The sequence below is a fragment of the Pleurodeles waltl genome, chromosome 3_1 (genome assembly GCF_031143425.1).
Source record: "Pleurodeles waltl isolate 20211129_DDA chromosome 3_1, aPleWal1.hap1.20221129, whole genome shotgun sequence".
NCBI classification, from domain to species: Eukaryota; Metazoa; Chordata; class Amphibia; order Caudata; family Salamandridae; genus Pleurodeles; species Pleurodeles waltl.
The window spans coordinates 361,881,870-361,906,015 of NC_090440.1; the positions used below are offsets into that span (position 1 = coordinate 361,881,870).

Consider the following 24,146-nt stretch of genomic DNA (forward strand, 5'->3'; position numbering starts at 1 on the left):
AAATAACTTATCTCTGGCAGCAAGCAGCAAAGAAAGAGGAGGGACTGCGGTTGCAAAGACATTTATACTGAGAGCAGGCCTAGGATTGGGCATGATATGGACTACAAGTGATGTTGGGAAAAGTAGTTTTCTGTGACTTTAATGTTTATTGGCTGCTGTTATTTTTTTCAGTAAAGAAAGAGAAAGCATAATAGGAAGCCTCCAGTCCTGACATAGAATCCCACCTACTGAATTAAGGTTCTGGTTGCAGTAAAATATATAACTATCAAAGCGTGGAAGTTCGTTGCTTCCTTTTCACTATTTTCAGCCATCAAATGAGTGAAGACTTTAAATGACAAGGAACATTTATTCAAAATTGTATCCGCGATCTTACGAATTCAGGTACCGCTTTACAAAAACACGGGCTGCTAAAATACAAAAACAATAGCGGAAGCTTTCGGAGCAAGAAATGAGCAGCCAATTGGACACTTACGCTCAATCACCAATGGGGAGCTTCGACACATCACAGAATCGGGAAGTAAGTTTCACTTCTGTAAAGGAGAGACTTTCGCTATTCATGGAGCCAGAATTACAAAATGATGCTTTCAAATTAAACGAAGCTGCTCCAAATCACGTGAATAATTCTGAAGGTAAGCCTGTTAGTTCCCAGCACAAAACGTAAATTCGGTTTCACTTGTGGCTTCGCTTACGTTAGTTACCCGGATCAAACACTACATCTCCCTTATATTTTTATGACAGCCCCGACACCCGATAGCTGCTGAAATAAATATATGTTCCGGTTTTCGACGCTTTATTTAATTACAGTGGTGTGTGTGGTTACGCTTCTACCGGTCCTTTCACCGCACTGTGTTTTTAAGTTCAGTACTTTGAAGACCTGTCTGCTGTGCTGCCTTGCCTCTATCACACAGCACAGCAGGTTTTCATGTGGGGGGCAATCTCCTACCTCAGAGACCATCAAAATGGCCTTTTGATTCATCGTGGCATGGGAAAGGAGTATTAATCGGACTGGTTTTATTCAACACAGGTTTGCACAATTACATATCAAGTTAGAAAAGAGGCTAGAGTTCTAGTACGGAATGTATATAATTGCCATTAGTGTTTATGAACATCTCTTTACTGTCGTCTGTTTCCTCTTTTTGATAATCAAATTGAAGCTTATCAGGTCCCGTTTTTTTCATTTGATTTCTTTTATGTCCCAGTACTACACGTGCAGTCTATGTTTACTAGTATAAATGCGGGCCTATGATCTCCAGCATACAAAGGAAACCATACTGAGTAAATTGTTTTTGTGTGACATGAGTCAGCTTAAGATTTCGGCTGTCTTATTTTTTGGCTATCTGAAATGTATAAAGTGCACACCCTCTGAAATACTGCTCTTTTTGTGTATACGATGTACTGTTTGTTAGTCCGTCAACAAACATGGTTGGTGTTTTGATACTAGGGGCCAGATGAACTAAAGGGTTTTGCGGGTGTAAGCCTGTTTATGTGGAAATTCGCAGATTTGTTACTACAAAATGCCTATTTGTTAGATACCAAAACCTATTTTACGAGATGGAAAATGGGGTTCTTGATCCATACCGAGTCGCAATTTGTAAATAGCCTGAAAGCGGCGTTCCTTTCAAATTGTAATTTCGTAACCTATGTTTCAGTACTTTTCTACCTCCATTCTGATCACAGACAATTAACGATTTACAACTCCTCCAAGTAGGTGATAACTGATTTGCAAAGACCTTTCTGAATCGGGTTGGCAGCCTCGGGGGAAGTAGGCAATGGGCCACCTCCTACTGCTCCTGAAATCAAATTAATTTAAGTAGTGATGGTTCCTTTAATGAACTCCAGCCACGCTAAAAAAAAAAAAAAGCTTTACTTTTCGTAATACAGACAGGGATGGTGCTTTTGTGCCTCTTGAAGGTCATCTGTGTATGCAGGCAATTACGTGGGGTGGGAGTGTCGGGATGGGCAGGTCATTCCGTGAAACCCCCCAGAACGATGATTGTGTGAACTGACCTAATAGTACATGTACATCTCTGATTCGCAAAGTCAGATTTCAAGAGACTCGTAGTGTTCAATTTGTTGGCTTCAGCCCGCCCATAGGCATTCCCGTTTTTTTTTTCTTCCCCTTTTATGATTTTCAACATTAAGGCATCAGGCAAACGATAAATCAGTTCACAATTTAATACACACGACTAGTGCATTCTTAACTGACATTGTGATCAATGTGGACATAAGACAGTGACATACGTAGGTTATGCCAATAATTCCCGCTAGGGGTGCTGAAGCTTGTCCGTTGTCCCCCACCCCCTATACCAGGCCCTCTGTAATAATGATTCCCTGTGTCACCCAGTTATGGGGTGTTTTTTCTGTCACATCTGGAGCCCTCAGTAGCGCCATGTTATGAGAGAGTGATGACAGGATCTGGGACTGTTTCTGGTGTAAGTGATTGTTCTCCCTCAGCCTCCCCGGTCTCCTTGCCAATCAAGTAGGTTTGGTATGGGCCTGAGACTGTGGAGGGGCCAGCTCATTGTACGCGTCAGTCTGGGTGTTACAATAGGTCATGTCCTCGAGCCAGTCTTTCAGAGTTGACAATGGCCATGTTCCCACCTCATTGCCACCCTGCTCTTGGCTAGTAAGAGTCACATGGCCACTAGGCTAATGTTGTACCCGGGGAGGGCCAGAAAATGCGTGGCAGTCAATTCGAGGCCTGCTATATTCTCTAATTCTTGGAATATTGTCATCCAGTATCTGTGTATGCCAGCACAGGTACATGCCATATAGAGGAAACCAGCGTCCCTCTCCCCACATCTCTGGCTGACAGCCATGGCGCGCAGTCCATATTTCAGGAGCCTATCCGGTGTGTAATAAATTTGGTTGAGGTATTTGAAGTGGATTAGTGGGTGTCTCCTGGGAGATGGAACAAACCATGAAGCAGCAGTATTGCAGTTGAGCGTCTGTTATTGCAATGCCTAGGTGCCTTTGCCAGTCCAGTCTAGCTTTAATCATGCTGAGCCTACGCTCCTCTTGACTAAAAGCTTATATTTTTGTTACCAGGTGCCTGTGCACTGTCTCCTCGGTCAGTCAGGTGAGAGCCTGCATTTCAGGTGGCTCAAGGAGATCATCGCCCTTGAGCTCCCGTAACATGTGTCAGACCCTAATATAGTGGGATTTCATGAGTGGGGTTAGTGTTGTTGGGTGTCCAGTGTAAGAGCCCTAGGGGCACATACTGCCTTATCTAAAAAAGTCTCCCAACCTTCTATGCCCAATTTATTTTATTTTTTAAATTTCTTTATTTATGCTTTTCAACTCAAGTTAATACAAAAAGGAATTGCACCATCACGCAATATAATTTCTACATAGCTCACACAATCGAATACTGCCTTCCATAGCCCTCCACTTATTTTGGCAATAAATTCAAAACATAACAGTCCCATCCAGCTTGGACCCTCTCCCATCTCTCCCCCCCACCTTGGCAAATAATATGTCACAGCTAACTATGGGCCCCCAGGAACCACAAAACTGTAACAGCAAGCGTTTAGGGGTTATTAGTCTCCCCATCTTCAAGCCCCTCTCCCTCCGGTTCACCCGTTTCTTTGCCAATCAGGTATTTTTTATAAACTTACCAATATTATGCCGGTCTGCTGGTTGGGGGAACCAGTTCGTTATATGCGTCTGTGTGTTGCAGTACATCATATCCTTATGCCACTCCTCGATCGTCTGCACCGGACCTTGATTCCAGCACATTGCTATGCAACGCTTAGCCAGCTGCAGCCCCGTAGCTATCAAACACCCAACCAACTTTTGTACCCCCCTGTCCCAGCCAAGCGGCGCCTCGGACGGCTCACGTTCCAACTGGTGCCCTCCTATGCCTTCTAATTGTGCAAGTACTTGTCCCCAGAAATGCTCAATGCCTGGACAGGACCATGACATATGGAAAAAACCTGCCTGGTCTTCCCCACATCTAGTGGCCTCCGTACGCAACCCATAACTATAGAGTTTGAGGGCTGTATAATATACCCTATTTATGTATTTAAAGTGTATCAAGCAGTGTCTGCCATTCAAAGAGACTACGCTGGTCATCAAACAGCAGTATTGCCACTGTTCATTGTTTAATTGCAACCCCAAATCTTTCTGCCATTCAGTTCTGCCCTTTATCAGCTCATGAACACGCACCTTCTGTACCTGCTCATAGAGTTTAGACACCAAACGACTGGTTTGCGCATCTGTAATAATCATAGAGAGGGGCTGAATGTCTGGTGGTTCCCCCAGCACCTCACCCAGAAGGGTACCCATTGCATGCCTGGCTCTATAAAACTGTTATTGCAGAAGCAGAGTTGGCTCACCTGCCCGCTCCACCACCATGTCCCATTTACACAAGCCACCCTCTCTGAAAAAATCTCCCAGTGTTGTAATATTTAGCTTATGCATGGCCTCCACCACACTTTTATCATGCCAGAACGCATACCACGCACACCACTTCAGAGGCATGTGTGGGGAATATAGCAGGGTGAGCCCCTGTCGGCCCATCAAGCTATTTAAGGCCTGTGTGGTAATGTTCAAGGAAGTGAATTCCCTATATCTTTGAGACGAGGAGTGAAATATCCTACTCTGCAAAGGATCTAGGGCCGCCAGCTCACATTCTATTTTTAAAAATGACAACTCCTGAGAGCCATGTATCCATAGCATGGGCGACTCTGTAATACATCTCCAGATCAGGCGCATTAAGCCCACCCATCTCGTAAGGTACGGTCAGGGTCTGCCATTTGACTCTGGGCTGCTTTCCTGCCCAGGCAAGCTGAACAAGCAGAGCCCTCAAGGTCGCAAACAATGCCCTTGGTAACAACTTAGGGATATGCTGAAAGTGGACCAAAAATCTCTGAAGCACCACCATTTTCATGAGGGCTATTCAACCCACCAACGAGAGCGGCAACCTGACCCATCTCTTCACATCTGTCTCTAGTGCTTTAATTGCGACCTCATAGTTTTCCGCCATTACTATCTTAGGGTCTGTAGGGATGCCTAGGTACTGAACCGATCCCCTTTCCCACTTAAGGGGGAAATCCACATCCACTGGATTCATGGCTGGCGTCAGGGGGAACACAATGGACTTGTTCCAGTTAATCCGTAGGCCAGAATGGGCACTGTATTTTATAATCTCTCCTAATATCAGTGCCACATTACGGTGTGGGTCTCGGATATATAGCAAGGCGTCATCTGCATAGGCAGAGAGCACCAAATGATAGTTCTGGAAACGGAGACCCAGATGACTATGATTTTCCCACATTGCACATGCCAGCAGCTCTGCAACAATCGCATATAGCAGGGGCGACATGCCTGCCTAGTATCCCTAGTAATATGAAATGCGTCTGAAACCAAGCTGTTAACTCTGAGCTTGGCCAAAGGCTTCTCGTAGAATGTTGTCACTAGTTGTAGAAAGACATCCCCCCACTGCTTACCGGCGCAGAACCCCTGTCATAAAATACCACTCCACTGAATCAAAGGTTTTCTCCGCATCCAAGAAAAGAGCCACAGCTTTTGTCTCCGGATTCAGGTTCTGTATAGCCCCCCCAAACACTGTACGGAGGTTAGCAGTAAGACTACGACCCGGAATAAACCCTGATTGCTCAGGCCTAATCAATTTTGGTGAGAGTATGGCCAATCGTCTGCCAGGATCTTAGCATAGATTTTGGTGTTGACATTTATTAATGATAACAGACGGTAGGATGAGCACTGTGTTGGAGGCTTGCCAGGTTTCAGCAACGCAATCAACATCGCCTCTCGCATCGAGGGCAGCATAACACCAGCCACAGCCATCTCTGCGTAGACTGCCCTCAGATGTGGGAACAAAATTTCCTAAAAAGCCTTGTAAAACTTTACTGTCAGCCCGTCAGTCCCCGGAGCCTTCCCCTCTGCCATACCCCCCAGGGCTCTGCCCATGTCTTCGAGGGTCAGAGGTTCCATAAGGGACTCTGTCTGCTGCTGTCAGCCCTGGCAATTTTATATGTAGCAGGTAATCTAGCAGTGTTTCCGGATTCAGGGCAGTCTTGGAGGTATAGAGAGCCTCATAATACTCGCAGAACCTATTTGCTATGTGCTCTGGATCTATGATCTCGCTGCCATACTCAGCCTGCATTACCATAATCGTATCTTTCTCCCTGTTGGGACGTGCCACGTACGCCAACACCGCCCCTGGTCTCTCACCCTCCCCATAGATGCGGGCTGTTGCATATTTCCCCAAATGTTGGACCACATTGAGTGCCGTGTCCTGAAATTCCACCAACTTGGTGCGTATGCGACCCAAGATCTGACTGCCAGACGCCCCCGCTCTAACTGGGCAAACTCTTTTTCCAAAGAGTCCAGACGTCCCCAAATTGATTGCAGAACCCCAACATGCTTTGCTAAGGTTATCCCACTTATGTACACTTTAAATGTCTCCCACACATTGCATATACTGTCTACGGAGCCGATATTGATCTGAAAAAATCTTTTATGGCAGCAGCCAACTCGTCGCGAAATGCCGGGTCCAGTAGCGAATATGGGGAGATCTCCATGTAAACAGGGGGATTGGTCTGGGCCTCAAGGCCATCTCCAACGGGACCGGGGAATGATCTGAGTATGTTCTGTGCCAGGGGACCCCCACCTGCAAGTTACCTTCTGTACTTTTAGAGACCAGCCAAAGGCCGATTTGTGTATGTAAATCAGGTGCTGCAGAGTAGTGGGTGTACCCCCCCCTCAGTATTGTGTCTGCATCGCCATATGTCGATCAGTCCCAACTCCGCCGCCACCCCGGTCACCGCTCTGGCCGCCAAAGCTGGTTTCCTATATGTGCCCTTGACCTGTCTAGTAAAGGGTCCAAGATGCAATTAAAGTCCCCCCCAAATCTGCAGGAATTGGGCAAGGATTTTGTGATCTGTAACAAGGAGTGGCTTGCCATCCACCATCACTCGCAACCTGGCTGGGTATAACATACGGTATTCCAAACGTAGATCCTGCAGCTGCAGTTTCTCTGCAATAAATTGCCGCCTAGCCTCTTGCACTTGTTGTGTGAAATCTGGATACAGCAAAATCATCATCCCCTCATGCTGAAGGGTTTTGAGTTCTCTACCTCATCACAGGACAGCAACACAGTCCATTTAGTTTAGTAATTTGGCTATAATGGGGCACGACAGGGCACCCGGTTGTGGCCAGGCCACCAGCGAGTGATGCGCTCTTTCAACCACAAACAGATGGGAAAACATGTTGCACTCCAGCAGTTGGATGAGCAGGCGTTCTATGTAACCCTCAATGTTATCTATAACAGTAGATTCAGCTACGCCCACTATGCGTAGGTTCTTCCTGCGGGATCTGGCCTCCAAGTTATCTACTTTTGCTTGTAGAGACACCAGCTCATTGCCCATCTTAGCCTGACCAGAGGACATAGTTGACTGGCTGTCCTCCACCTCTGAAATGCGCTCTCCGACTGGTCTAGCCGTTCCGCATACCTATCCAGCCGCTCCGTCATTCTGTCCATTGTGAAGATGAGGGAGTCTATTTTACTGTCTATCTGGGTCAGGCTTTGCTGCAATGCTGCTAATATTTGTCTCAGTTCCGGTTTCCCCCCCCACGGCATATCTACTCCTCCAGACGCACCCACAACTGCGTGGTCCCCCGCGGAGCTCTGTGATTTACGCTGGTCAAACTGAAGTTTAACTTGGTTTTTGTCTGTCTTGCCCATGTTTCAAGCCTTAGTTGACTCACTGGTTATACTCTCCCAATAAGCACCACTTTAGGGTGCCTCCTCCGTGCCAATATGTACCGGGATGCATGCCAAGGCCTCTGTATCACTGCACTAGGAAAGGGCACCCGCCGTCACCAGATATCTGTATTCGTAACCTCTACCGCTGCAACTCCCCACCCGGGGTAGACCCCGCACCGCGCAGCTCACTGTCCTGCTAACGCTGCCTGTAGCTCTCCACCTGTCCCCACCGATACCTGCGGGGACACCCCAAGACGCTCCACCACTCGACCAAGCTCCAGCGCTGATCATGCCATGCTCTCACCACCTCTAGGCCCTCCTCAGCCAGCACCGGACCTCGAAGGCTAACCACCTCCCCTTAGCGAGGAGTATGCAAAGTCACATGTGCCCGTGCCTCCGTCCAGGAGCCGCCTCGTGTCGCTGCCAACCCCAGGCCACGGGGGCCGCACCCAGCTCTCACCAGCCCAGCCACTTCACTGTGCCTCCGAGCCCAGCCTTTTCTCTCCCCAGCCGTAGTGTTGCACATTTCAAGATAGCCCTTTTCAGGCCTCAGCACCGTGCACCAGCGTCACGCCCGTTCTGTTCTTCCTCGGTGCTGCGCACTTCGCAGCCCACTGCGGCCCCACCGCAGAGTGCACAGGCCTCTGTCAAGCTCCCCTCAAGGCCGGCTCACTTCCCGGACCTCTCCGGCCGTCATCACCCTGTCGTCTTCCCATCTACTCTCGCCAGCCGAGGTGAAGTAGCTCCAATCTCTCTCTATTCCCCCAGTCAGGGGCACTAGCAGCCCAGGCCGCCTCCTACGCCACGTCGGCGTCTGGGCCGTTTCAGACTCAACCAGTCCTGGTATCTCAGGAGCACCTCCACAGCGCAGGCTGACTAAAGTTACCGGTTCCGGGACACAGCAACCAGCAGTAGCTTGGGTTATTAGGGGTCGTAATTCAGTACGACCACAGGATTGAAGCACAGATTTGAAGGTGGCCTTCGGAGCTCCGCTAAGGCGCAGCCATCTTGCAGCCGGGCAAGCTCTACCCCCATCTATGCGCAATTTACAAAAGCATCTTAGACACCCTTGTCTTTAATGAGTGGATACCAGGCGCACCAGTCTACCTGCAGTGTGGAGAGTATTATAAGGGGAGCGCCTTTTGGCTCATGAGACTGTTTCACACGTGCGTCATGATGTTCAGGGACTGAAAGGTTCAATGTTGCTGTTTGGGGGGGCATGTAGATTCGGCGTGTAAGTGCATGAGGGCTCGAAATGTGCCGTTCTGTGTATAAACGTAGTGTGTCTTGGGGATCATTGATCCATAGGTTTTCCATTTGCTCACGCCATCGTTTATCTGAAATCCTTTGTCCCCATTTGTCCATTGGATGAATGTGTCCTGCCTCTTCTTTGCTCAGCACTGCCCCCAGAGCATGGATCAAATATTTGTAAACATCCACTGCGCCCATTTTTGGGAACTACTTTTTTCTTTGTCTTGGAGCATTCCATACGAGTGCTCATGTTTTCAGTTCATTCGCTCTGTCCTCTATCTTCTTTTTCAATACAACACTGGTGGTACTTTTAATTTCATTCAGTAAATCACCATGCACCGTGAAAATTACATTTAAAAAGCTTACAGCCCCTTATGAGTCGTCCTAACATGGTCCCGGGATCTCACAGAAGTCAGTAACTTTAATCATTTTTTAAAATTAATTGAAGGTGGCCTTTCTTAAAGGATAGCTTGTGGGAGGAGGGTGGCTCAGCCAGTGTGTGTTTGTTGGGGAGAGGGTTGGAGATTGACTTGTTCTGTTCTTCTGGAAAATCACTTTGTACTGACTGGGGGCTGGCGTGCGCATGGCTCTCATCTTCCATTAATCACCGACGCAGAACACAGTGCACACAGACCCTGCCGCCTTTTGCAGCCTGCTATTACTATACAGCACTGGTGGTATTTTACTTTTAATTAGTCTCTTCCCCCTTCATGCATATAAATTCATGCCGTAGCATTCATTCAATAAAAACACATTGCGCCGCTAAATTTGTATTTATTTAAATTACTCTCTTTCTACTTCATCGCATGTATGAATTCATGTCACAGTATTCATTACATCAAAACACAATGCGCTGTGAAAAATTCATGTATAGCACCTATAACCCCTGATGAGGCGTCCTAACGTGGCCCTGGGATCTCGCATGCACAGAAATCAGTAACCTTGATCATTTTTAATTAAAGGTGTTTTTTCTTTAAGGATAGCTTGTTTTCCTCTTTGAAGATGAAGCAGGAACATGAGCTTTGATTACAGAAACCGACACTGTCCATATTCAGTTTCTCAGCACTCCGGGCCCCTCCTCTCACTGTCATTTTTCACCACCCCTGCCCTGCCACCACCCCCCTGTCTGTTTTTGCCTAGTACCTGAGAGTCGGTGATTAGAGAATGTGCTTGGGCAGAGCCAAGCGGGGGTGGAGCCAAGCAGAGCCGAGCGCTGTGGAAGATGGCGGCTCCTTTCTAGAGCCAGAACAGACGGAGATGTGGAAACAGGCCAAAATACATTTTCCTGATCTTCATGTATCAGACAAAAGAAGAATACTTTATCAGAAAATGGCAGGAAAACGTAAGATCCAAGATTTATGGACAAATCGCTTTGTAACCGAACTAAATGCTGAAACCAAAATGGCGGCGTGTACTCTGTCCCAAACTCCGACTGGTAAAGTAAATTTTCTTACGCGTTCTGGAACTTAAAAACGCGAGTGCTTCTCACCTTATTGTATCGTGCAACATCAGAACTGTCATGTGCCTCTTCTGGATGCTGTCCGGTCTGACTGATTCTACTGTAGTGTAGTGCGATGTGGAATACGGCAAGATAACATGCACACGGCCTAGAGGTAACAACTAAACGTGAACGCTTCTTACCTCACTGTATCGTGCAAATTTCAGAATTGTCATGCGCTACTTTTGGATGACGTTCGGTCTGACTAATTCTCTCGTAATGTAGCGCGAGGTGGAAGACGACAGGCTATCATGCACATGGCCTAGCGGAATCAGTAAATGCAAACACTTCTTACCTCACTGTGTCGTGCAGCATCGGAATTGTCATGTGCTATTTTTTAATGCTGTCTGGTCCGACTGATTCTACCTTAGTGTAGCGGAATGTGGAAGACGGTAGGATAACATATACATGGCCCAGCTGAAATAGTTTAATTTTGGCAAAAAATAAACGTAAACTACGTGATGGATGTCACGCTCGCTCAGGGGGACGGAAATTGAAGTAATCTATTGCTTTCTTCTTCTTTTAATGCTAACCTCCATATATAACATGCCACCATGAAGGAAATTATGTTGGAAATGAAATTGAATATGTGCTGAAATGTAGCTATTGCAACGGTGAATAAAATCATGCTTATTAATATAACTGAAGTATTGTATGACTGAGCACCCACTAAAAACAGAACTCTGGAAGAAGTTTAAATCGTTCCCTATGTCAGAATCTAAAGCAGTAAGGCAGTTGTCATATAGTGCAGCTCTGTTATCTAACTCTGACTCCACTGATCCTAAATGTAAAATGGCTGATTCTACTGAACTACACTCTGAAGCTATGGATACAATTTTGAAAGAACTATTAGATATAAAATCCTCCATTGCGTCTCTGGATAATACAGTCTCTACAAATACCACGGAAGTTCAAGGATTAAGAAATTAGGTTATCACATTTCAATCCTGCATACAGACAATGGATAGTCGGATTTCAAATAAGACTCCTGACACAAGTCAGGATATTTGGTATCTGCAGCATAAATGACTGATTTATTGGACTGAAGTAGAAGGAATAATCTTAGAATTCTAGATCCTCCAGAACAAATAGAGAAAGATAATATATTAGACCAATTTAATTCCAACTTTGACGAACATCACTTTTACCGTACCTTTAGAATTTCAGAGATCTCATCGTGTTTGGTCACGCGTAATGGACCGCTCTACAAGACCTCAACATATTCTAGCCTGCTGTTTATGACATCAACAAGCCTGTCAAATCATTATGGCAGCAAAAAAGCACGGTCCATATGATTACGAGTAATTATCAATGCAGATTTTTCAGCACCCACCAATATCAAAAGGATTTTTTTTTTAAATCTACGCGTTAGACTAAAGAAAAGAGACATAAAATATGGTCTTTTAGAACCGTCACTATGATTGTAATTTTTCAAGGGAAAACCAAGGAATGTTTGAATCCTCATGACTTGGAATCTTTTTTGAATGACTTAGATGACAAGGACTCAAAGATGGAACATAAGACTTCTTCTCCTTCACCCACAAAAGAATCTTTCCCATCTAACATTCCAGATGATGCTCAAGGAGAATGGGAGACTGTTCAACGTCATTGGTCTCATGGTGGTAAACATAAAGCCTGGAAAAAATATCAACCAAGAGGTAAATCTAGATCAACCTTGATTATGTTTGAAATATAAATCATGTGCGATAATATTTAGCTTTTTTCCTTAACTTACACTTCTTCTTTGTTATCCATGTCTCTCCCTACATGATTATATCTGTTCATGTTATTGGATGTTCTATTTTACATTTGAAATGGCACTATCACCCTCTTCTCTGCTCACCGCTCCACGACATATTTGTTTACCCCACCAGTCTAAAGTTTTAGTTGTTAAGTGTATATAATTGTCTTATCACTAGTGTTGGACAATTTATTTTGTATCGATAGTTCATACAAATAATCATTTTTTGTTCTAATCTATTTGAAAATTTAATTTGATTTTATATTTCATTCTTAACATTTATATGTACTGACACGTTTAGAATTGTATAATTTAATTTTCTCTTATCTTCTATTCTTTCATAACTTTATAATTCTGGTTGATATTATTATTTTATTCTAAATATCTCAGTTTATAAGTTGAAACCTCTGAATGTTGTTTCCTTAAATGTTAATGGTTTTACACATTTTATTAAGAGAAAGAAAATAGTTAATTTTCTTGGACAACAAAAAACAGATATTGCCTTGTTACAAGAAACTCCTCTTACTGAATCAGAAAGCAAAAAATTGAAGAGAGATTGGATTGGTCAAGTTATACATGCTAGCATAACCCAAAGTAATTCTAATATTGATGATACTCCTATTCGTAAATGTAGGGTAGCCATTCTTTTTCCTAAAAACTTACCATATAAAATTATTCAAACATGGTTAGATGGTAGTGGTAGATATGCATGTGTTAAAACCTGTGTTAGGAATTCCTTTATGATTGTAGGTACGATCTAGGCACCTAATGATTCCAAAACGATCTTTATTTCCAAGATTAGTAGATGACTGCCTTCTTTCGGATCTACATGATTAATAATCGGGGGAGATTGGAATGTTACCATAGATCCATTCATTGATAGATCGGGCAAACCTGACATTCATCATACAAGTGACAGACATTTCTTAAAAGATCTTATGGAAGATTTTGCATTGCAGGAACCATGGCGTCTGCTACATCCAGATGACAGAGATTATACGTTCACATCTTGTTTGCATTTAATTCGCTCTAGAATAGATTATTTTCTAACTTCAACTGCAATGTTACAATCAATAACACATGCAGGAATTATTCCATGTAGACTCTCAGATCAGGATTTAATAGACATACATATTAGTATTTGATTAACACAGACTCCTAAACCTAATTGGAGATTTAATATCTCTTCATATAAAACACCTCAGGCCAAATTAAACTTATGTCAGCATGTTGAACAATTTCTTAAAGAAAACAAGAATTCAGTTAAAGATGCTGGTATACTTTGGCGTGCTGGTAAAGCGGTAATTAGAGGAAAGATTATGAGAGACTCATATATTTTAAAAAAGAAATTAAATAGTGAAAGGATATTATTGGAAAAGGAGGTCATATTGCTCACGAATAATCATAGCAAAAACAAATCTCCTGAGATATTAAAAAAATTACTTTGTTAAATTCAAACGTAATAATTTGTATACTTCTCATGCCGAAAGATGTCTATTTTCAATTCGTCAACGTAATTATGAAAGGGGGAGAAAGCTGGAAGACTTCTAGCATATCAATTAAGCCAACAAGAATCTTCCAGAACGATACTTGTAATTAAAAACGCCTCTAAATATCTATTCACATTACCTACTGATATACTGACACAATTTCAGACGTATTTTGAAACACTTTATACATCATTGAACTGTGAAGATACGGAAGAGGAAGATGACTTTTTCACTAATTTAAATATCCCAAAACTATCTCAAGACCAGAAAGAAAGACTAGAAGGGCAAATAACAACAGAAGAAATCTAGCTACAAATAAAAGTTCCCAGGGAGGATGGCTTTCCTTTTGAATTTTAAAAGATTATAAAAGCTCAAATAATTCCATTGTTACAAGCTTTCTTTAACGAAGCTTTAAAAATAGGACAATTTTCTCCAGAATTTTTGCGAGGATGTATCACTATAATTCTTAAACCTGGCAAAGATCCATTAGAATGCGCTAGCTACAGACCCATGTCACTAATAAATTCTGATATTAAAATTCTGGCAAAAATACTTGTGACTCGTTTAAATTCAGTTATGACATCACTTATTCATTCATCTCAAGTCGGTTTTGTTCCATCCCTTTCCTCTTCAAATCACCTTCTAACAATTCTACACTTATTATGGCAAAATGTAATAAAACCGAGGAAAATGTTATACTGTCTCTGGATGCAGAAAAAGCTTTTGATAGAGTGGAATGGGGATACCTGATTCGGGCTATGAATAGAATGGGTATTGGTACAGATTTTATTACTTTAACCAAAGGAATGTATCAATCTCCAACTGCTGCGATTACCTGTAACAGTTTCACATCTTCTTATTTTAAAAGTTTTCATGGTACCAGGCAAGGATGTCTACTTTCTCCATTGTTCTTTCTTATTGCTTTTGAAGCTTTTAGCTATTGCAATTAGACAAAATATCAATATAAAAGGTATTGCTACCCCATCGGGAAAGGTAAAAGCTTTTTTACAATGCAGATTATATTTTATTGACAATATTAAACCCGGATTCCTCAGATAGAACTCTGATCTCTCTTTTAAATCAATTTTCAATATTCTCCAGGCATAAAATTAATTGGTCCAAATGTGAAGCTCTACCAATGAATACTAGTACTACACCAGCCTCCCTAGGTAACGTTCCTTTGAAATTGAATTCTTCACATCTTAACTATCTTGGGATTCTACTCAATACTGGGTTGAAGAATGTAAAGATGGATAATTTGAATCCTATTGTAAATAAACTTAAATGGGATTTCATAAGATGATCTCAATTAAATCTCGCATTATGGGGTAGAGTACAGATTATTAAAATGAATACAATCCCAAAATTAAATTATGTGTTCAGCATGTTATCACTTCCAATCACTTCTAATTTTTTCAAAAGCACTTCATTTTTGATAACCCTTTTTATATGGAGAGAAAAAAACCTTGTATAAGTATTTCAAAATTATATTCAGCCTCATTAAAAGGAGGCTTATGACTCCCACACTTGGAAAATTATTAGATAGCCCAACAGCTGTCGCATTCAACATTTATGCTATCCACAAATTGTAACACACCCTTGTGGGTGAAATTGGAATATATCTTATTGAAAACTACTACTCCCATGGCTATTGACTATACCAAAAGTCCAAAATATTCACAATTCTCAAATCCAATCATCTATTCTTTCCAATTAACATGGCAAAAGGACCATAAAATCATAAAATGCAACACCTGTATTCACTTAAACGCCCCAATTTGGAATAATTCTGCAATTATTCATAAGGGTAAAGAGCTTAATTGGTTTGTATGGAGAAACCATAAAATTAATACCCTATCGGATTTATATACACAGAATAACTCCTTGAAATCATTCTCGCAATTGCCAGAGACCTATAACCTTCCAAATTTGCAGTTTAATAATTTTATTCTGATATCGTCCATTTTGAATTCCAAAATAGACTCATGTATGGGTCCTATAATACAATCATCTATTGCTCATTATATTTGCATGTGGAAGAATTTCAAAGGTAATGTATCCGTTTTATATTCCATACTAATTGATAGATCCTTCTCAAATGATACATCTGAAAATGTAAAAACATGGTGGTCCACACGGCTTAATATCACCTTTTCAGATAAAGACTGGGCTAGAATTTTGGAAAACTATAATCAGGGTCTTTGTGATGGAGATTAAATTTGAATTATGTCAAAATACTTCATTGCTGGCATTGGTCACCTTCTAAACTTTACTCTGCTAAACTTAGTCCAAACTCCGACTGTTGGAGATGTCAACAACCCAATTGCGATATTGTACATGTCTTATGGGAATGTCCTGAGATTCAACAATTTTGGACACAAATAGCAAAATATTTAGGAACATTATTACCTAATATCACTTCTCAATCTCCCCGATTGTTTTTATTACATGATACTTCTGGAATAGGAAGAATTGCTCCATAGATGTTTAGGTAGTTATCTACGGCAATTAGTCAGGCTAAAGTTAATATATTATGTTATTAGAAATCTAATGTTTTACCAACGATCCAATCCTGGTTGAAGGATATGCTTGAAGTTGCACAATTTGAAAGAGTGATATATAAACTAAATGATAACTTAAAACAATTTGATATTATCTGGGGCTCTTTCCTAGAATAGTTGTATTCTTCTTTTCTTTTTAAAAAAAAATATATATGACTCTCTTAATTCTTTTAATTTTCTCAATATTGTTATGTTTTATAATGATTCATGGAAAACCTCCATTCTCAGACTAAAATGAACAAATTGATATATAAGTTTCTTATATTTTAATTGGATGTCTATTTTTCTTTTTATATGTTTTGGAAAAATTATATTCGAACAGGAATTCTTCTTAATATATCTTAATTGTTGTGTATTTTTCTTTTTCTTATTATTTTATATGGAATGATTATAGAAAAAATAAAACAAAAACAAGAGAATGTGCTGTTGTTCCAGTTTATATTTTAACTTCTGTACTGGGAACCTTCTGACAAAGGGCTACTTCAAAGAACAGACAAGTGATGCGCTTGTTTACTAAGCTATTCCATGTAGAAATATTATCCCTGATTAAAAAAAATGTGTTTCTTTCCTATTTGGATACGCAGCAAGAACATGAGCGTTGATTCCAGAAGCAGATCATATGTAAAAACATATTTCAGTGAGGTGGTTTTAGTATCGTTCCCTAATGCCATGTTTACTCTTGTTTTCTGCTAGCATACACAAGAACCCCCAGTGTCAAAGGCTTTTTTTCCTGAAGGAACTTTTTCATAATGAAGAAAATGTAGCATTGACAACTCAGACTTATTTTCTGGGTGTCACCCTACTTGATCTTATCTTCTATGCCAAACTATCAAAACCCTTTCTCTGTTGACTTACATTGAATTACCTCTCTGAAAACTGTCTTCACCTTCAATAAAATCTTTAACATGCATGGATTTCAGTGGCCTTGTCTAAGACAACTCTATATCCACACTTCAAAGGCTGAGAGGTATTTATGTGGGGTTTGTTTTGATTAGGCTCTATGTAAAATGTCAGTGAAAAACTTTAACCAACTGCATATGGCTAATTAGGAACAAGAAAACGTACCATAAGATATAACGAGATACTCTTTGGAGCTTACAAGAATTCAAAAGAGGCAAATATAAACAAACAAATATATTTTTTTACTCCAATCAGAATCAAAATGAATGCAAAACCTAATTAAAAAACAGTTTTTTCTTCTTTAATTATAAATGTATATTTCGGAAACGCTCATAATCAACCCAAAACAGCAAACGTAGGATACATACAGTCTGGTCATAGATAAAATTGCTAAAAAAAAAAATCACTCATTATACAAACACTCAGGCTTTCACAGCATACCTGACAACATTCTCAATCATACAAATCTCCCACAATTAAAAAACACACACACCAGGGGGAAACAACAGCAAGATCACTAAAGTGATATGCGTCTAAGTCATGGGTACTCACAAATGTTTTCCCAGGGGCCACACTGTCTCGGTCTTTGATGTGACCGAGGGCCGCATTGCTGGCAGCATGGTGGCGGTCAGGTGGCTGGGTGTAGGGTGTGGAGGGGTAGTGGTAAAGTGTGTGTGGGGAAGTGAAGCATATACATCTAGGGTCTGAATTGCCCAATGTGAAACCAGAAACTTGGGTATAAATCCTGGCTTCTCCACTAAAACAAATTGTGTGATCCTAGTCAAATGTTTTATTTCACTTTATCTCCTTTTTTTCCTTTTTCTTCATCATCACATATAAAAACCTTGAAATATGTCTTCAGGATGTATACTGTAAAAAACTTTCTGTGTCTGATTTAATAAACTATAAAGTTGTTAATGTTTTATAGAAACCCAGCCCTCCCAAAGAGTTCACATAACAACTGACTTGCCTTTTAGTTCACAGTTCACATTGTTGTCAGGGTGTGGGGGATTGAAGGGGATGAAAGTTTCTAAATTCATGGTTGAATACTATCACTTTAAAAATACTTCTCAATGCAGTGATGTGTGTACTAAGGTGAAAGGGTTCTGCAGGTTAATGAAATGCACTGTTTGAATTTCACACATATCATACTTTTATATTTTGCTGCAAGATGTCTTTAATAATGAAGAAGTTTCTAAAGTTAAGAATTCCGGAACAACCTAGTTACTCATTTTCTTTAACTTCAGTTAGACTCCAAATAAATACTTTCCCATTTATTTAAGAAATTTTAGTGCCAGTGCTGAGTCGAATAAACAGCAGCATAGTGCTGCTGTTGACCTGGGGTCCGCATGTAAATGTCAGGAGGGGCGCATGCTGCCCCCCGGGCTGTACTTTGAGTATCACTGGTCTAAATAGAAGCTATCTAATTCAGCACCTAGTTCATGATATCAAATGAACAAATCAAAATTTATGGCGGTACAGCACTAACACATTGTTAAATTGGTAATCCACTATCAAAATAAATTGTACATAACAATTATACAATAAGTGATCCTTTCGTCCCCATGTTGCGCCGATGCTCATTTCGGTGGAGCCGCACGGTAGGGGCCACCTTCTTCAGGGCGCAGAAATGAGACATGAAGAAATGTTTGATGAATGCTGTGGCGCAGCAACATCTAAAACACACAAAACCAACATAAACAAAACAACTCAAAAGAGTTCAATTAACAAGCCTCAATATGCTCCAACAAGAGAAAACCAACGAAAAAATGGATATCCACTCCCAAATCCTCTCAGGGAGGGAAAATAAAACGTTTGTTCTGGGCGGGAAAAGTAAAGATAAAAAGTGAAAAAAACCATCACACCATGCACTGAACAACAGTACAGCTGCCAATAAAAATCCAGGGTGACAAATGAATTAAAAAAAAATAAAAAATAAAAACAACACTCGAACAAAAAGGGCACTTCCCCATAATTCTAAACCTGCCAAGCTGCCTTATACAGGCAAACCTAAAACAACTAGCAAATCGAAAAAAACGATTTTGTAAAATAAAAAAATATATAAATAAGACCTACATGCACAGAACCACTCCCTTTATATAAGGGATAATGCCAGTGCACATGCATGGGGAAGGAAAAGCCGTGTGTCCCAGAACCAATGCAGCCACCAGAGACATGGACCCATAATACAGTAAGAGCCTGAGAAGGGGAAATCTTATACTTCTCTTATCGCATTCTCCCACGGAATGGTCTCATGAAGGCCATTTTCATATGTTCCCAGGGTGTAAATCCAATATACCGCTCTCATTTTTCTCCTCTTATCTCCATCCTGTCATCTGGTTGAGCATACGTTTTCCAAAATAATCCAAGATATTTTTCTGTATGGTTTTTCTGTGTCCAGTGTAGGACTAGAGGAGCTCCCTCCTTCTGATTGATTATAGAAGATGTATGTGCGCCACAGTGGTCTCTAAACTCCCTCCTGGTCTCCCCAATATATCCCAGGTCACATGGACACATAATGAGATAAATATTATTACCTGTTCTGCAAGTGGTCGTATAGGTTAATTTGACTGTCCTCTCAATTAACCTCAGCTCTTGGGACAGAATGGCATCTTGTCAGGCATGACAAGTACTGCACGTATGGTTGCCTTTAATAGGACTCACTACTGTTAGCATTCTGTGACCGTCATCCATTTGTCTGGTGATATGAGATTTAACCAAAATATTCCTCCAATTTCTGTTTCTCCAGAATGCAAACAGGGCTTCTCTAATAGCCTTTTGTCTGGATTAACATTCAAGATATGCCATTGTGAGTTGATGATCTGTCTGACTCTGTTTTTCAAAGTAGGATGTTGTGTGACGCAAACCAGTCTATTTTCTTGTTCTTGGTTTCTACTCACAAACGCGCCGTCCCTGTCATAGTATCTGCCTGTATTGAAAAAATCACTGACCAGCCTTTCAGGATAACCTCGATTGAGTAGTTTGCGTTTCAGAACTTCTGCATGATCAAGGAATTTCTTCATATGCGTAGAGTTACGTTGCAACCTTGGGAGTTTGCTAAATGGGATGCCATATTTCTGGCACCTGGGGTGGTAGCTATCAAAATGGAGAAGAGTGTTCCGGCGGTAGGTTTGGTGTATAGCGAAACCATAAGATGCAATTCATGGTGTATTATCACAATATCCAAAATTCCACTTGAGTATGACTTGAATGGCTGGTAAATTTCTAATTTTTACCACAAAAGTTTAGCCAGGAAAGAAACTCTTCCCACATCTCTTCCTCCCCGCTCCAGACAAAGAAAATGTCATCAACATATTGACGCTCAAGGCGCACCATCAGCCAGGCCCTCATCTCCAGCTTACTGGACTACAGCAACGGCTTCTACGCAGGGATCGCAGCACACCTCCAACGACAACTGCAGACCATACAGACCGCTGCAGCCAGACTCGTGATATATCCCTCTAGATTAACCCACATCACCCCTTCCTTAGGGAGCTCCACTGACTCCTTGTACAAAAAAGATGCCAGTTGGCGCTCCTGACCCACGCACACAAGGCTCTACACAACTGCAGACATGCCTTCTTGAACCATTGCCATCTTCAGTCAGCCCACCAGACACCTCCGCTTCTCTTCCCTTTCTCAAACCCTCAACCCCCCCCAGCATTCCAAGTATCAGATGCAGAGGTCGCTCCTTCTCCCATCTAGCAGCAAAGACATGGAATGTGATACCCTTTCATCTCCGGACCTCTCCATCTCTCCCAGAGTTCTGAAAGTCCCTTAGGACTTGACTGTTTGGCTAATCAACAGGACCCTGCCAGGGTCCGGAGGATATCCTCACCGGTGACAAGAAGCGCTCTACAAATTTACTGATTGATATGTGAAAACTCTTTTTAGATAATTCTTCAGTTGAGTATCTGTGGATCAGGAAAGAAACTTAGTTAAAAACATTCATAACTTGTATTCCATGTTGTGAGGCACTCAGTGAACACTGCACACAATTATATGTATGGTGAACAAAAAAGCATACAGTCATTGCTAAAAATCTTTAAACCCCAGCTATATTGTCCACAGAGTTTAACTAGAGCCATAAGTCACTTGTGTTAAGTTGTTCATGCATACACTGCAACACCTGGATGAGGTCATGCTTAGTGAGTTCATTGTGCCCCGTAGAGTATTAGAGGTGAATAGACCATTAAAATGTTGTTTGGATATGCACGTGTTGCCCTCTTTTCCCTACAACTTACTTCATCAAATGTTTGTGCCTGGGGACACTATTTGGCACCTCCAATTTCTGCATCTTGCCTGAGATGGTAATATGAGGCTGTTTGAGCGTTTTGTTTTTTGCTCTTCCCCAAAGATGTGGTCTTGAGTCATGTGATGCATGCTCAAATTTGTGGCGATGTAATTTGGCTTACACCACGTGATGATGCAAGCTGTTTACTACCCGCCACTCATCCTTTTGGATGCAACAGGTCTGAATCGTCCTCGTCTGATAAAGAAAGAAAATCACTTCTACTGGATGCTAAGGGGCTCTTTCCTCCCATTTGGTACATCCCAGGATTCTCCTACATCAGAAATTAATTCAAGGCTCTGATTAAGATAATTCTGATATTGTCTCTCATTTCGTTAGATCTCTCAGGAGCTATGAACTGAACAAGTACCCTTATAACCAGGAAAAGTATACCAAACGCCTTTGAACCAAACCAGCGTAACACCTTGATGGAAAGTAAATTTCGAGACCAGAAATATCTCTGATGGCCACCTTTTGGATGTTTTGTGACATGATAAACAACTTCACCAAGCATATATTAGCAACGTCCAATCTCTCTTCGAAGTCACTCTTCAAAGTTAAAAGAATTTCCCATCCCTCAACAAGTGCGGTTTAAGTCTTCTCTCACAATAGGGCAGACTCCTGCACACTGCATCCAATAACCACACACACACACACACGAGGGGCGTTCTACTACATTTATGAATGACCCCTCTTAGGGCCTCCCCATAACCAGTGGTGGTAGTCTCAATTCCGCTAGCACCCCTATTCAGCATCTCCATCCACACTAGTGGACCCAGGACTTCCCGAGGGTGATAGACTGTCCCCCCACCCCCCGGGTTTGAAATGCCTCTAGGACTACTCCCCTCAGTGGCGCTATTGGCCTCCTCCGCTCTCACTACAGAGTGACTGGCCCTCAACTCGGGCCCATTCCCTAACCGTTGATTTCCACTGGGTCATTGCCCATTTCGGCCACTGACTTCCAGGTCAAAGAAATCTGCCACTTGGCCCATATCAACCCCAAGAAAGTGGTTACTCACTTTCCTGGGCTTCAGACTTGGGAAGGGCCCCAGTAGGAAGACCTCGAAAGAACACAGCACCTCCCACTCTAGCGTTTCACTCAACCTATGCACCACAGAGGACCACTATGCTCTCCAAGTAGGACAAGCCCAGGTCATATGCCAAAAATCAGCCTGTGCTAGTGCGCAGCGGTGGGCAGCATTTAGCTCTCCACCCTCCCCCATAGATTCTAGTCAACTTCCCTGGGGTGAGGGAAGTCTGGTAAAGATAACTGAATTGAATAATCTTGAAGCAGGAGTTCAGCAAAACCTTCTGAGGATAAGTCAAAAATGTTCCCCATTTCTGGTCCGAGATCTCCCTACCCAGTATGTCATCCCATCTTTGTTGAAGGGAAAGCAGTGTCTTCTGTGCCATCTTGTTGAGGGCCCCATACAACCACTTAACCAGATGCCTACTCGTACCCAGGGACAGTAATAGATGTAAGACACTATGGGCTTCATTATGAAGTTGACAGACCGTAAACCTGGTTTGCCAGCTTCTCAACAGGGAGGCCGCCGCCTACGCAGCGACCTCCCCGCCAATGGTATTATGGACTTCCCGCTAGGTTAGTAGGCGGAAACGTGCGTTTCCGCCCGCTGGCCTAGCAGGAAGCAACCTGCAGCATTGTCTCTACTTCGTAATCAAACCGGCGGCAATGCTGTAGGCTGCCGGGTGCACCAGCACCCTTGCAATGTACACTCTGTATAGCAGACAGTGAGCATTCCGATGGTGCTGGCCAGGGGGGCCCCTGCACTGCCCATGCAGAGTGCATGGGCAGTGCAGGGGCTCCCTGCACCCGTGTTCCGCCAAGTTTCATATCTTTGTTACCGCTATGAAACCGCTGGCTGAGAACGTGATCGTAATCCCAAACAGCACTGCCCTGGCAGATTAGGATTGTCGCTGGGATCCAGGATCCTGGTAGAGCTGGCTTTCCCCTTGCGGCACCGACCACCAGGGTTGTAATATGGCGCAGAGGCATACAGCATGACCCCTGACGTTCGCCTAACACTGTTACACCAACTCCAGAGCGCTGTTGTCACAAGGACACCATCACTTCCTTTCCACAGCCCTCACCATAAACTATGGGTCACCAGCACTCCCCAAGTGCATAATGCCTCCCACCAAATCCAGCTCCACCAAGTTCTCGTCACCCAACCACAACGTGATCCACTGAAGCTGGGCTGCCAAATAGTATAGTTGACAGTCTGGTACTCCCAGACCTCCCTACACGACGGGCTGCCGAAGTAAGTCCAGGGATACTTTATCGCCCACCATCCCATTTGAGCTCCCTTAACAGTGAGTCCAGCTGTCTAAACCAATTAACATGAACCCAGAGTGGAAGGTTGGTAAAATAATAGAGCATTTCGTTAACATTATCATTTTAGCTAATGATATCCGTGCTATAATTGGGAGTCGTACGGAGTGCCAATAAGCCAAACAACTCAACAAGGAGCACAACACCCCTCCCGGATTACTGTCGCAGAGGTCTTATGGTAAATTTGAATCCCCAAGTAAAGGAACATCAAGGGAGCCCAGCGGACTACAGGGGCCAGGGTCTGGGGTCAATCAAACAGGGTATGAATGAAAAGACACAGGTCTTCCTCAGATTCACTTTAAGACTGGGTATTTCCCAAAGCTTGTGTAGGA

The 24,146-nt window shown here is 42.5% G+C and overlaps 1 protein-coding gene across 1 annotated transcript in view; it reads left to right on the forward strand.

The window, feature by feature from the left end:
- The first annotated feature begins 433 nt into the window (after positions 1 to 433).
- The window catches only part of BLOC1S6 (biogenesis of lysosomal organelles complex 1 subunit 6), a 129,354-nt gene continuing 105,641 nt past the window's right edge, over positions 434 to 24,146 (forward strand). The window contains exon 1 of the mRNA XM_069222528.1: positions 434 to 629. Coding sequence (XP_069078629.1) covers positions 449 to 629 — 181 coding nt within the window. The 5' untranslated portion in view covers positions 434 to 448. The remainder of the gene's footprint in view (positions 630 to 24,146) is intronic.